The sequence below is a fragment of the Monodelphis domestica genome, chromosome 2 (assembly GCF_027887165.1).
Source record: "Monodelphis domestica isolate mMonDom1 chromosome 2, mMonDom1.pri, whole genome shotgun sequence".
Taxonomy (NCBI): Eukaryota; Metazoa; Chordata; class Mammalia; order Didelphimorphia; family Didelphidae; genus Monodelphis; species Monodelphis domestica.
The window spans coordinates 346,120,940-346,136,325 of NC_077228.1; the positions used below are offsets into that span (position 1 = coordinate 346,120,940).

Here is a 15,386-nt window from a genome sequence, read left to right on the forward strand (position 1 = left end):
AGGCTAACATTTTAGATGGATAAATATAATATTGTCACTTAAATTATAGCAATCTCTTTAAGGCAGTTAAGAACATTTTTCTTTTCCCTAAAATGCTTCATGAGATCTTTTGTTCATGTCACCTTGGATTTTAAAATCTAACTCAGGGTACAGATAGTGAGAAATCACAACATGTTAGAGCCTTTAAAAAATACCTTGTTCGATCTTCTTATTTGACAAGTGAAATAATTAAGACCCAGTAGTTCAAATGACTTTGTCAGGGTATCACAACTAGTTAATGGCAAAGCCAAGATCCCATTGCAGGTGGACTAGATCTATTGACTCCAAAGGTTTCTACTACCTCACCTCCAACTTACTAGCAGGTCCAAAGGTGTCTCAGGTCAGTTGTTTGGTACTCAAAACATCTTTTTTTCCCTTTAACTCATTTTTAGAACAGTATTTAAGTTCCCGGACAAAACCACAAAAGCTTATGACCATCTGCATCCCCCACTGCCCTGAAAGCTTCTTTTTATGTGTTAACCACCCCCATTAGAATGCCACCTCACTACAAGTTAGATTTGTCTTTCTTCTTGCTTATATTTGTATTCCCAAAATTTGGCACAGTGCCTGGAATGTAGAATGTACTCAACAAACATTTGCTGTTGACTTATGCAGCCTGTAACTTATCTAAACAGTAGTGTTAGTGCTGGGGAGTGAGTGCAGGAGTCATAGAATCCAAGATTGAGGAAGAAGCCCTCTATATTTCTTGAACCCAGGGAAGAATCCAGACAAAGTCCTGAAACTGAAAAGTTTATCTTTGGTATCCTTCCACATCTCACTCTTTATCCTTCATTCATCTCCTCCAGAGGCACTCTGGTGAACATGTTTCTCATGTTGCTCTGAGCCTTCCACAGAATTATTCTGCTCAATCTTCTTTGCCCTTTTCTCTCCCCACCTCTACTCCTACCAAAACTTCCAGGTCCCTCCTAGCATCCATCACACATTCTGCTAGCATGGGGTTTTTTAAGGAGGTTACTTGGTAGTCACTGTGTAGATTTGTTTCATTTGGCTATTTTGATTTGTGATGATTTTCCCTGTTTTTAAAAAATCCTTACTCTCTGTTTTAGTAATAATTCCAAGACAGAAAGGCAAGGATGAGTCAAACAGGGTTAAGTGACTTGCCCAGGGTCACACAGCTAGGAAGTATCCAAGACCAGATATGAACCCAGGATTTCCCATCTCTAGGCATGGCTCTCTATCCACTGAGCCACTTAGCTGCACCACATTCCCCTGTTTTTAATTGGACTGAATGGGTAAGGGGTAGAGGATAAGAAATAGTGATACTCCCTCAAAAAGAGAACCTCTGAAACATTTTTTCAAATGCTTTGAAAAGAATAGAAGGAACTTTGGAAGGAAGGAGAGCTAAGCAGACAGTTTTGGAAAGAATATATGTAATTTATGACATACTTTTAAAAAAGTAAGCAATATGAAATGGAGGTTCACAGTTTCATATACAATTCTACTTTTCTGTTCTTCTGTGTCTATGGAAATAGCATCTTTTTGGTATTTAAGTTCAGAATTAAAAAAAAAAGTAAAGGAGGATGTTGGCAACCTCTAGTTGGAGATCAGTAAACCAAGTTTGGAGACAGAGAGGGGAAGTATTGGGGGTAGCAGTCTCCCACATCTACAATGGATAGAGCACCAACCTTGGAATCAGGAAGACTGGAGTTCAAATCTAGTCTTGGATACTCTGGGCAAATCACTTAACCCTGTTTGCCTCAGATTTCTCATCTATAAAATGGACCAGAGAAAGAAATGGCAAACAAGTATCTTTACTAAATAGACCCCAAATGGGGTCATGAAAAGTTAGATTAGTCTCCACCAAGACCAGTAGGGAGTCTAGTTAAGATTAATAGGAGTCTTAATTATTTCTCATTAATGGTAACAATTTCTTATTAAAACTAATGGGATATTCACAAGTAGTCTCTCATTAAGTCTGCCCTCTAAATCAATTTTCTTGAATTGTTTCAGCTTTCACAGATTCTTCCCTTCCTCTTCTCTGCTTTGGAATCCAATGATTCTCTAAAAAGCTATAGTTTTGTTTTGTTTTATAATGGCTTCCATGACTGCATCAAGGGCTATAGTAGAGAACAGGGCTCACTGCTGGGCAGCAATGATCTTAGTAACATAATATGAATTATAGGTAAATCAGATGTTTCTCAGTCTGGAACTACCTATTCAGGGTTGTAAGAAATTAAATTTATGTTTTATGCTAAATATGAAAATTCTACAGTAATATTATAGTCACTGATTTAAAGATATCATAACTTAAGTCAAAAATGATGTTTAGCAAATTTATTTACAAAGAGGTAGAAAGAGTAAAAATAGAAAAGTGTAGCTAAAGAGACAAATTTTAACAAGCCTACTAGCCCTTCTCTAGTGAAGTGAGGCTCAGCTCCGCAGGGGCTTCTCCATGTCCAGTGGTGTCTTCAGCTAGAGTTACACCAACGTAAACTCCTCCAAAAGCCAAGGCAAGAGTCTTTGGAAGCAATCTCTCCAGAAGCCAGGAAAGGGAGGTCAGCTACTCACCCACCAAAGATGAACTCCAAAGGGGAAGACTGAAGGCCAAGTCCCAAGGTGAAGTCCTCCAACACCAAAGTCCAAAGGAGAACATCCAGGAGCAGTCCTCCAAGAAGCAGTCCAAGAGCCAAAGTCCCAGGTCCAAAGGTCAAAGGTCAAAGGTCAAGTACCTCAATAGGAAGTTCAGGGCTTTTTATAGTCCCTTTTTCATGTCAATTCCTGTCCCTTCCTCCACTTTACAGAAACCAATTGCAGTCTTTCAATTTGCCTAGCACTGCCCAGGGACAGGGCCATGGCCTCTGGAGTTGTCACCAATTTTAATAAGTGACTTGCAAGCTCTCTTACTTAGTGTTAAGTAAGGGTGTTTAAGTTTTTGACTGATTAATTTAAAAATTGCTGATTGATAGACAAAGAAAGTTTGATTCACTCTTCACAACTTCCCCTGTGATTCTTTGGGAGACTAGACTCCCCAATGAATCATTTAACATAACCAGATTATACCTCTAAAGCTCTTCTAGCTACAGGTGCATACAATATTGCACTTTCTAAGAGGAAACTGTAGTAGTTGGAGATAAGAAATAAAAAAGAGAGAGCAAAACCAATCTTTGCTATGCACATTGACAAAAAGCCAATTGGGGGCAGTCCCCTTTGGCATAAGAGTTTAGGTTCAGAAAAAATGTGTTCAACCCCCTTCAGTTCAATAAATTACATCCCAAAGTTCATTCTGAATCTTCTGATGCAGTGTAGGGTTTTTTTAATGGCACTTTCTCCAAACAGTTCATTTTCTTGATTCAAGGATTTAGTGAGCTTCTTTTCCTGAAAATTTTTTCAAAAGATTTTTGGATTTTATGAAAATTAGACAATCTCCCCTGAGGAGGGCGTTCACCAATACCCAGATCAACTCTGGATACATGGTTGAGTTATGGGATATATGAGTCAAGTGTCAAGAGAAAAACCAAAACATAAAAAGAAAAAAGAAAAACAAATAGAAGACAAAATTAAGCTTTGGGAGAAAAGAAAATCAAAATTAAAACCAAATTTTATGTATATAAAAATTTCTTGACCTTCTTGACCTTGTGTTTCTTTGCACTGTACCATGGTTCTTTTGTAATCCCTTCTCCTGGAATCAGACACAATTATTAATCACAGTCCCACAATATTTATCAATCAATGGCAGGTTTCCATAGTCTAAAGCTTTTGTGTATATATTGATATTAGAGCAAATGGATATTTTAAACTTATTCTATCAAAAATTAATATTGATTATATGTAATTTAAGTTCAAGAAATAAGAAAGGAGAAAAAGCAATATTCTATTGAAAATAAAAAGAAAAGCAATAATAAAAAAATTTTTCAGGAATTTAAATATTTCAATCAAAACATTGTCCACTTTGTCCATGGACTTTCCAATGCATGTGACAGGATACATTCAATTAGTATTGATAGAAGGTACTCTCTCTACATGTCAGCAATGAATCGAAGAGTCCTTTTCTCCAATTTTAATAGCTGTTGGAGTGGCTACTAGTACTTGAAACAGACCTTCCCAGGCAGGCTGAGTTGCTCCAGTGTGCTGGAAGATCTTTGTGTATACCTTGTCTCCTCGGTTTAGGTCATAAAGGGAGAAGTCTATAGGTACTGCTTGTATTGCAGTTCCAGATTCATGGAGTTCTCACAATTTGATCTGTATGTATGAATAAATGGAAGTGTTGCTGCTCCCCACAAGATACCCTGGACAGGAAGTTCAGGACTTTTTAGAGTTCTTTTTTCATGTCCCTTCCTGTCCTGTCCTTCACTTTACAGGAACTAATTGCAGTCTTTTAATTTACCTAACACTGCCCAGGGGCAGGGCCCTAACCTCTGGTGTTGTCACCCACTTTAGTAAATGACTTGTGACCTCTCTTACTTAGTGTTAAGTAGGAGTATTTAAATTTTTGGCTGATTAATTTAAAAATTGCTGATTGATAGACAAAAATAGTTTGATTCACTTTTCACAGGTTCTAAAATCCTCCAAAGTGCTATTTGAATCTTTATCTATTTTTTTAAGTCTTAGATTTTCAATGCATCACTAAAAATATACCAAAACCACAGTTTTATACTAATGCACATTATTTATTACACATATTAAAAATACACACGGATGAAAGGCTGAATTATAACCCTGATCAAAGCTTGACCTTAAAATTTACCAGCCCTTGGCACCTTGTTATTTCATTGACAATCCAATGAGTGTTCACAATTAATTGGCTCTCCTACCTATTTCAAATTGTCTGCTATAAGGACAAGCAAAAAAAAATAAAAAGTATTTTAAGGAAAGATTCAGTATATTCTGCTTTGCCCCAGTTCTATAATGGATGAAAGGGAATCAAATCTAATCTTTGTTGTTACTTCTCTACCTAGAGAAATCCAAAAGAATTAGTTAATCTGTTCTAATAAGACACAATTAGGGTAGCTAGGTGACTTGGTGGAAAGAGAGCAAGGCTTGGAGATAAGAGGTTTGGGGTTAAAATCTGACACTAATTAAGACACTTCCTAGCTATTTCACCCTAGGCACGTCACTTAATCCCAATTGCATAGGCCTTACCATTCTTCTGCCTTGGAACCAAGTGATTCAAAGACAGAAGATAAGGGTTTAAAAAAAAATCCCAGTAATTACTCCATATAAATAAAAATATTTATGTGTCTTCATGGTCATCCAAGGAAATAATGATTTGTATTTGAATACTTTAGTTAATAAACACTAGTCTGTGAATCCTTTTATCTCAAAATAATGGTAAGTTTTAAGGGGTTTTTTTGGTCTCTACTTTTTTTTGGAAATCCATATAGATCTTACTATGTGATGTTTATTAAGGACTCATTTTCCTTTTCCTGTAGTCATTATTGCTATTCACTGAAAATGCTGTATTTCAGATCACATTTTCCAATAAAAATATCTGAACTTTATATTTAAAATGTATCTTAAGTCAATATTTTTAAAAAGACATCTTAGGACAGAGGATCTTGAAACTGGAGTTTGCAAACTTGTTTTTGAAAACATTTTTATAAGTTTATTTCAATGTAATTGGTTTCCTTTGTAATCTGATACATTTTATTTTATGCATTTAAAAACATTTTTCTAACAAAGGATCCAGAGGCAATTTGCTAAAAGGATTCAGACTTCTGGGACATTCTGGAGAATATCATCAGGTAGAATCTTATTGAATAAACCAAGGATAGGATTGTCCTATTTCCAGCTGAGCTTTGGTTTATAGTGAAGGATAAGGATAGGGGCAGGACAAATAAACTAGTAAAAAATGACTGAATTAGTACTTTCTGCTGTTGTCCCAATAGGTACACTCCTAGCACAAACCTGAATTACTGGAGAATTTTATTATTTTTTGCAACAAGAATGAGAATATGAGGATTCAGTCTAGTTGAAATATTCTGCTTCACCATTAATCTGTGTGATTTTGCACAATGTAATCTGGTTTTAACACATTTCACTGACTCCATCCAACTTCATAGTGACATTCATAATCAATCACTCTAAAGACATTAACAATTTTCCTTTTTCAGTGGATTCTTTTCATGTCAGAAAACTTAATTCTAAGCCTTCCTAAACTAATCTTCACAGCTTTGCCTATTCAGAATCTCCCCCCACCCTCACACACACTTTTTTGGGGTAGTGGTGGGGAGGTGGCAGGCAGTCCAGATGTGTATTCTTCAGTGCACAGAATTCTCAGATTGGAATCTCTTCAGTATAAATTCATAGCTGTTCTATAGCTTGATCTTAGTCAAATTCCCTTTGGCACTGAGAATTTAAATGATTCACCCAGTCACACAGATAACCGTAGCAGAGACTTCCAAGGCCAACTAGCTATAGTTGGAATCCAATTGTTGACTTTCTTTGCTATCTCAAGCAATTCTGTAAGAACTGAGAGTGGATTGTTCTAGTATCGGGGAAAAAAGGGGAAAAAAGCACAAAAATGAATATTCTTACAGATTTTCAGGGTCATCCAAGCAAATATCTACTATGCCACATTGTATCCAACTTAGAAATAAATTTGTGAATAAGTTTTAGCTACCTAGGAAAGACTTTTGCAAGCAATTCCTTTATTAGCCATGATTTATAAATTGAGCATTTATAAGCATTATAATACTGCCTTCCTTTATGAAAATAGAGTAAAATCACATTCAGCTCATACAGGTTGAATGCATCTTATCAAACTTTAATAATTATCAAGACAATGTAATTTTTAGGTCTGTTTCACATATCCGGAAGCCCCATGGGCACCATACTTGAAAATAATGCTCTAATTCTATTGTTTTTCTGGGCTTCCTAGAGCCCAATAGATGTTTTTTGGTAATTACATCATTGTCATCCTGGTTTTTGAATTATGCCTCACTAAAATGCTCTACACTCTGGCCAAAAGCACTAATAAACTACCTCTGAAATAAACGATAATGTATTTCTCAAATTTAATTATATTGCTTCTATCCCTATATGGTCTAATTTTCTTTATCTAGTCAAGGGTAGGTTTGCCCTGGAAGCAATGTGTTCTGGGGCTTATCTGAGCCTCTGAAGATTATCAAAAAATAACCTGTGTACTTTGCTGCATCTGGTCTTTGAGTTTATAGCCACAGGCGCAAGTCCATTTTTGACTCCTCTGTCAAAAATAAAATTGAGAATATGATCAAAATTCCAGGTTTCTATTTCAATCTGGAAATGTCCATTTATTCCTTTAAAATAACTCTCTAAAATCATAGATATACTTCATCATATTCCATAAGCAAATGAATGATGTTAACTGTTAGTGTGAATTCTTCAACCGTAGAAAGTTAACTACTAGACAGTCAACAAGCATTTTATTAAATAATGATGGGATTGGACCTACAGTTGATTTTGCTTTGGTCTTCCCCATCAAAACTGTTGTGGTGATGTGTTTTTAAGGCACACATGTATGTATATATATATATATGTATATATTTAAACATTTATGGCTATATCACATATCTACAATATAAGCATGAAAGAGCCAAATGGATTAAAATACATATATTTTAATGGTATGCTCTATTATTTAAAGAGGCAAAGATGGCTCTAGCTTCAGAGTAAATTCACATTTAAAACTTACTTTTTGCTCAAATGACTTGTTCAGAAGGAAACATTTTTTTTTGAAAATTTAAAGATGACTTTCAGAAGTAGTACACCAAATTTTTATTTATTCACTGTACAGGGAACTACCTGAATATAGATATAGATTGAAACTCAGCAAAAACATATTACAAGCCTCCCTAGGAAACTCTGGCAGAAGCTCCCTTGGGCCATAGTCCAAGAAGGAGGAATTATAGGATCACAGATTAGTTCTGAAAGACCTTAAAAATCATCAAGCCCAACCCCATCATTTTACAAATGAGGAAAATAAGACCCAGAGAGTGTAAATAATTTGCCCACTGGTCCACTGATATATACAGTTAGCATCAGAGGTAGGATTTGAATGCAAGACTTTCTGACTCCACTCCAGCACTGTATCTTCTATGCCATGATAAAGGGCAGATGCCCATCTGGGCCAGTCTTTATGTCTTTTATTAAACTTCTTAGTTTTCAGATCCTTTTAAGCCATACCCCAAATTCTTTATCAGCTCACACTTTTAGTTTTCAGGTGGCAGGTTTTTGGGGAGGCAGGAGAGAGCCAAGAAAGGCAAACCACTTCTCCTAGGTCTACCTTAGTACCTTCCCAAGCCTCTTTACAAACTGATGGCACTAAAATCCTCTCCAATGTCCCTTTCTTGTCCCAGATCACTCACCCCTCCTATATGCCATAGTTATCACTTGGGGATTTTCTCAGCTTTAGGAAGTTGACAAATCTTTCCATTTCTCCTGCCTGACTTTCATGGGAAGGAATATTCTCTGTAACTCTAAGGTTTCCTGTAGCCATCCTTATTTAATATCTCATTGCCTGATAGGCATTTTTAGGATCGCTTTGCAGCCTTAATGAAGGATACCAGAAGGGAATATTAGTGTAATTTAATCCCAGAAAAAAGGTACATCCAGTCACACCTAACAGAGAGAAGAAAAGATGGAAAATAGACTGAACAAGCCATGCTCTGGGGGTTGCTTTGAGTAGGGATACATTCAGTGACAGCACATAGCAAAATGGGAAGTTGGCCCTTGGGTAAACTTCTTAAATGTGCCATACCCCTAATCTCCCTTGTTCCCAACCCTTTTCTAAGGTACCCCAAACTTCAAAATAGTCTCTTCTTAATTAAAGCCTGCCATTACTGTTCACTTCAGTGGGCAAATCCCCAATACCTGAGATCACTTTAACTCCACTTGGCAGGTGCAAAAGATCAACCAGTACCAGTATTTCAGCAGTAGCACCCTTCTTTGCAGAAACTGTGGACACCACTTTGAAAATCTGGTCCGCAATGTTGTAAAAACTGTAATGCAGCAATGAGCAGGTTTACAAAATGAGTATCTTCTCCAGGTATAAAGTTATTTTAGAGCTCACAATGGAGGTAAAAATAGTAAAAAGATCTGGAAAAGAGTGGGGCATTTATTTGTCAGGTCTCTGAAAAAGTTTGGATTGGTTTGATTCTAGGTTTTATCTATAAACACTAATCCTTATCAATTAATTAATAAATATGAAGAGTTCTTATTGCCATGGGAGCACAGTGCTCCAAACTGCTCCAGCTACAAGGATGGATGTGGGGTCAGGGGAAATATTTAAGTGAATAACTAGTACCAAATGTTCACAAATTCTTTTAAAAAATGAAAAAAAATAGGCAGTGTGTCAAGGTAACATTATTCAATGATTTTAAGATTGCCATATGCAAAATGCATTCTATTATGCATGTCACTGACACCATGTAGGGAAAACAGCTTAGAAAACTAGTTTTTATCAAAGTTCTGTTCCATGAGAAAAAAACAAAAACAAAAAAGTACAAAGTATGTACAGTACCTGACAGTTCTGACAATTGATTTTTCTTACTATGGACCAAATGAAAATAAAAATGTACATTTTATGTTAAGAACATTCTTACAACAGATTTCACTTCACTGTTTAATATACAAGGTTTTTTGTTGTTGCTGAAAGTGCTTACTTTATTATTTTTTTTTTAAAAAGGATCAAGTGTGATGTTGCACTGATTGTTATATGACAAATCCAGCCATGTGTCCAATTCCCTCTCTTCTTCCTCTAGTGCAACACCAAGTAGCATCTCATCAAATAGCCTTCATCTCAAAGACTGTCACTGAAATCTCACAGCAGAACTCTGGGCGTTCCATTAGGAGTGGTTCCTTTTTTCTTCCGCATCTGGCTCTGAACTTTCCGAGATTTTGCTATTCTCATCCTCACCTCAAATACTTCATGGATGGCTTTGCGGAAACAGTGGAAATTATAGTCAATGAGCCCTGGAGAAGAGAACAGAGAAGTATGAAAATGTTAAAAAAAATTTAACATCCAAGTCATGGCAATATTTTATGTTTCATACCACCTCTGGGCCAAGAGTTAGAGGATCCTGGATTCAGCAATTTGGCACTGGGGAGGTCTAAAACTAAATTTCTGTCAATTATGATCTCTGCTTAAATGATAATAGGCTTCTGAGGAAGTACAACAGAAAACCCAAAAGGGCAGTGGGTGGTTTCAGAATTCATAAATTCACAGTCATGTTTCATTTCTTTCTCAATTTTCATATTACATACTATTAAAGAAATTTAAAGGGAGTTAGGGATCCTGTTATTCAGTCATTTCAGTTGTGTTCAACTCTTGTCCAAAGTCATACCACTAGTTAATTGGCTGCACCAGAGTAGGAACTAGAATTCTCTAGCACTTCCCAGTGTAGAGTTCTAGATGGCACAATGGATAGAGTGTCGTATACTTTAAAGCAGGAACACTTAAGTTTGAATCTCCTTTCAGACAGTCCCTAGCTGGGGTGAGCTTCACCTCTGGGCAAATCACCTTAACCTCTCTGTTTCAATTTCCTCATCTCTAAAATGAGAATAATGAGGATCAAATGAATTCACATAGCTATTATATATATAGCTATTGTTCTATTAAACCCTTCTATCTTCAGTTGTTATCTATAAATAAATTTCTAATCATGGCAAAATAAAGAATTGGGGGAAAGGCAGAAAATTTGCTAAAAATGCTGATACTGACTCATTTCTTAGCCATCAGTCACTTTCACCTTTGCAAGAAAAGCAATGGGTGACTGCCCTCTGCTGGTTGTGCAGCAGTAATGAATTAATCCCATCCAGAGTTAGGCAGCTCTCTCTGTCTCTCTCTCCCCCCCTTCTCTCTCTCTCTCTCTCTCTCTCTCTCTCTCTCTCTCTCTCTCTCTCTCTCTCTCTCTCTCTCTCTCTCTCTGCCTCTGTCTCTCTCTGCCTCTGTCTCTCTCTCTCTCTCTCTCTCTCTCCCTCTCTCTCTCTCTCTCTCTCTCTCTCTCTCTCTCTCTCTCTCTCTCTCTCTCTCTCTCTCTCTCTCTCTCTCTCTCTCTCTCTCTCTCTCTCTCTCTCTGTCTCTCTCCTCCTTCTCTCTCTGTCTCTCTCCTCCTTCTCTCTCTCTCTCTGTGTCTCTCTCCCCCTTCTCTCTCTGCCTCTGTCTCTCTCTGCCTCTGTCTCTCTATCTCTCTCTCTCTGTCTCTCTCTCTCTTGTCTCTCTCTCTCTCTCAGGAGCTGAGAGATAAAGGCTTTCCCATTCATCTAAGCTGGACCTTGGACAATGGACACGGTTCATTCCAGATGTCATAATAGAAGCCTTTCCATCTGGCTGGGACCTTCCAAAGTTTGAGCTCTGTGGTCACAGGCTTAAAGAGCCAAGGTATCCCCTCATGTCATGATAAAGCATCTAAGAAGGGCTTCAGTGAGGGGACTGTGATTTAAGGAGAATGTTATACTTGGACTGAGGAAGACCAGTCTGTCTTCCTCAGTATGAATCCTGTATGAATCAGTATGAATCCTTCCTCAGTATGAAAGAGTATGAATCCTGTCTCAGACACTTTTATGCATTAGGTTTCCCTGGCAAGTCACTAAACTTATCTCAGCCTCCATTTTCTCATCTGAATAATGGAGAAAATAGTTACTCATAGGGTGGTTGGGAGCACAACATGAGATAACATGTAAGTGCTTTGCAAATTTTAAAGCACTATATAAGGAATAGCCATTGTTATCATTAGTATTAATCATTCAATGCCTAGTAAACCCTTTAATTTTAAATTATTTAACATCATTAATAATAATCTAGGAAAAACCTAAGAAATGATCCTAGGGTAGTAAAACCTTGTTAATTCTGGGCTACACATTCCGCTTGACAACATTCTTCAGTAACATGTTTAGAATTTTGGAAGTTCACAGTCACTTAGAGGTATTGAAGTAAAGCAAGCAGTTACAAAAGTTGCTTGATTAACTTCTCTGGAGATTAAAGTTGTATCTTTACGTACAGAGGACTTGCTGTCCTTCACCTTTCCCCTATGGTAGGAGCCAATCAAACTCACTGGGATAGACATAGTAATAGCGTTCTTACATCTATTTATTTTTACAGATAAGGAAACTGAGGCTAACAGAGAGGAAGTGACTTGCTGAAGGTCAGAAAAAGATTTTTCTCACCAAAAAAATATGAAGTATGTTAGAAAAGAACAGTGGTGTGGATTAAGTCTTGACTGGGTCCTCATTCCAGTTCTGGAAGAGTCACAACTTCTCTAGGCTTTAGTTTCCTTATCTAGAAATATGAATATGTTAGATCAATTAGGTGGTAAAGAGTACTAAGCTTGAAGTCAGGAAGAAAGATCTTCCTCAAATCTGGCCTTGGATACTTATTAGACTGGGTGACTCTGGGCAAATCACTCAATCCTGTTTTCCTCAGTTTCCTTATCTGTCAAATGAGCTGGAGCTGGAGCTAGAGAAGGAAATGGCAACTCCTTTACCAAGAAAGCCCAAATGGGGTCACAAAGATTTGGAAATGACTGATCAACAACAAATATTAGACTTAATGATCTTTAAGACATTTCCCAGCTCTATATTTTTCTTTTACAAAGATGAATATGTGAAGAAAGATATTTGCAAAATAGTATTATATTAAAAAGGGGGGAAATTCTGTCCATTTTGTTCTGATATTTAGTCACTATTTAGTGGTAGTGGACAGAGTGCTGAATTTAGATTTGTTTTGGTTTTGTTTTTTTTTTAAGCCCTTACCTTCCGTCTTGGAGTCAATACTGTGTATTGGCTCCAAGGCAGAAGAGTGGTAAGGGCTAGGCAATGGGGGTCAAATGACTTGCCCAGGACCTCCCGTCTCTAGGCCTGGCTCTCAATCCACTGAGCTACCCAGCTGCCCCCTGAATTTAGATTTAAAGGATATGAAGTCAAATGTTGGCTCTGCCATTCTCTTAAGCAAGTACAACCTTAAGCAAATCTTACTTTTACCTCTCTGGGTCTGTTTCCTTATCTGTAAAATAAAGGGGTTCTAGGTCAAGGATTCTTAGACCTTCATATATGCTATAGCAGGTAGATGGTACAGTGGATAAAGAAGACCTAGGCTCAAATCTAGCCTCAGATATTTTACTAGCTATATGACCCTGGGCAAATCACTTAACTTCTCTGCCTCAGATTCTCTAACTATAAAATGAAGATAATAATAGCATCTACCTCTCAGGGTTCTTGTGAAGATTAAATGAGATAATATTTATAAAGCATGGTACCTGGCATATAGAAGGTGCTTAATAATTGCTTGTCTCCCCCTTTCCTCTTTCAGGAGACTTGGTAAAACTTGTGGAATTATTCTCAGAATAATGTTTTTAATTGCATAAAATAGAATATGTAAAATTATATGGAGGAAACTATATTGAAATAGTTATCAAAGCATTTTTATTTTTTAAAACTCTTACCTGCATTAGCATCAATTCTAAAACAGAAGAGCAGCAAGGGCTAGGCAATTGGGGTCACACAGTTAGGAAGTTGTCTGAAGTCAAATTTGAATCCACATCTTCCAAGGCATGGCATTCTCTCCACTGTGCTCCCTAGCTGCCTCACAAAGTATTTAAAAACAAGCTCAGGGCTCCCAGTCTAAATGGTCTATATGTTTTCTTCAATCTCTGAATCGATAAGCCTACACAGAAACCATACACTTAATTCTGTAAAGTGTAAAATTCTGGAAGGAACAATGTTGAACTATTCCCCAGTTTAGAAAGAGAAAAAGAACAGGCAACTTTATTTGGTTTGCTTATTTTGTTTTGGAATAGACTATTCTGTTATTCTAAAACAATGTGAATATCATTAAGGTCATTCCCCCATTTTGATTAGGATCCTAATGACATCACTGAGCTGTGGTAAGGTAATGCAATTTAACTGACATGATTGGATCATTTACTTTAATCTACATGGAGCCTGATTTACCATCTCTCCTTATCTTGGGAGAGCAGGTTGGTAGGACATGATCATCCACAGCAGCCTACTGAGCATCCTTCCAGGAGGCAACAGAGAAGTCAGAGAAAAGAATTAATTTTTGGTCATCAAAAGTGCAACTGGAACAAACTACCACAAAAATCGCTGTGAGGCAGGTTCAGCTTCTAATCTGCAGCCTGTTCCACTGGACCTATGTGAAATCCTGATTGGAAACCTGACCTGATGAGGAGGTAGAAAGGGACACTCTCAGATTATACTCTCTTGACCTATTTATTTATGTATTCAAACTGCAGAGTACTAGAGTTATTGCCATGTACAAAGGAACAAGTAAACATTTTATTCCTCAAAACCAAGGTTCCTCTCCTTTTTTTGAGTCACACAGACTTTTTTCAAAATGTTTCAGATGAATAGAATTCATAAGATTACTTTAAAAAACCAATTATGCTGAAATAGTTATCAAAATAGCACAGAAACAAGTTCACAGATGCCAGGTTAAGAACTTCTGCTCTAAATAGAATTTTTGAAATCCTTCCCCCCAACCCTCACAAATAAAAATACCTTTTCTTTCAAAGCTTTCTTCTCTGACAAAACAAACGAGGGCCAGAAATTTTGTCACTTCCTTTAAATAAAGAACCGTTGTATTATTCAATTTTATAATTGCTGTTGATTCTTTGTCATAAGGGGTTCCTGCTCCATCTTCTTGGAGGCTAAAGATAGACAAGAACCAAAAAATCATTTCACTGTTAAGAAATAACCACAGGTTTTTAATCCAGTGACTGATGAACTTGATTATTTAAAGACCTTATAGTAAGGAAAAGTAGTTTATTTATCCATATAGTATTTTTCAGTACAAGATCTCAGAGATATACAAACACATGAATATAAACTTGCATGAAAATTACTTCCCCACTAACAGTTAAATGCTGAGCAACTTACTCTCTAGGGCAACTACAGAATATATTTAAGGGGCTATAATAGTGCGCTCACACTCTTTATTAGTACGGCATTAGTGTAATAATGATAATTGAGCCTAAAGCTAATCAGAAAGATATACAACTCTTTTTTTGACCCATGCCAGTCAAAGGGGCATTTTTCTGGCAATGTCCTTGTCTCCCCCTAACAGAAGGTTTCCATGGTCCCTTATTTCTTCAGATACTCTCTCATTTTTTACTATTAATCAGATGCAGGCTAAAGAAACTAAAACTATTTTCATTAAAGATAACTTGTTGGTTCATCTGGTCCAATCCTGGAAATGGTCCCAAGAATGGAGAGAATCATGCATATGAGAAGGATATAGGTCTCTGGCAAAGTTATGGTTCTCCATTCTCTACCATGAAGCTCCCCACCCCCTCCCAAAAACCCCCCACAAATGCTGATTTAATGAACTTAATTTTTTAAAAGTTAATTAAATGCTTAATTATAAAACACATATTAAAATGTGCAAAGTAACAAAA

The 15,386-nt window shown here is 36.9% G+C and overlaps 1 protein-coding gene across 3 annotated transcripts in view; it reads right to left on the minus strand.

Annotated features, from left to right (window-relative positions):
• Window positions 1-7,728: 7,728 nt before the first annotated feature.
• RRAGD (Ras related GTP binding D) overlaps window positions 7,729-15,386 on the minus strand; it is a 62,126-nt gene continuing 54,468 nt past the window's right edge. For all 3 annotated transcript variants that reach the window (XM_001367201.5, XM_007484315.3, XM_016431184.2), the window contains 2 exons: window positions 14,491-14,639; window positions 7,729-9,948 (listed from right to left, as the gene is read on the minus strand). In XM_001367201.5, the coding sequence (XP_001367238.1) occupies window positions 9,797-9,948; window positions 14,491-14,639 (301 nt within the window). In that variant the 3' untranslated portion in view covers window positions 7,729-9,796. The remainder of the gene's footprint in view (window positions 9,949-14,490; window positions 14,640-15,386) is intronic.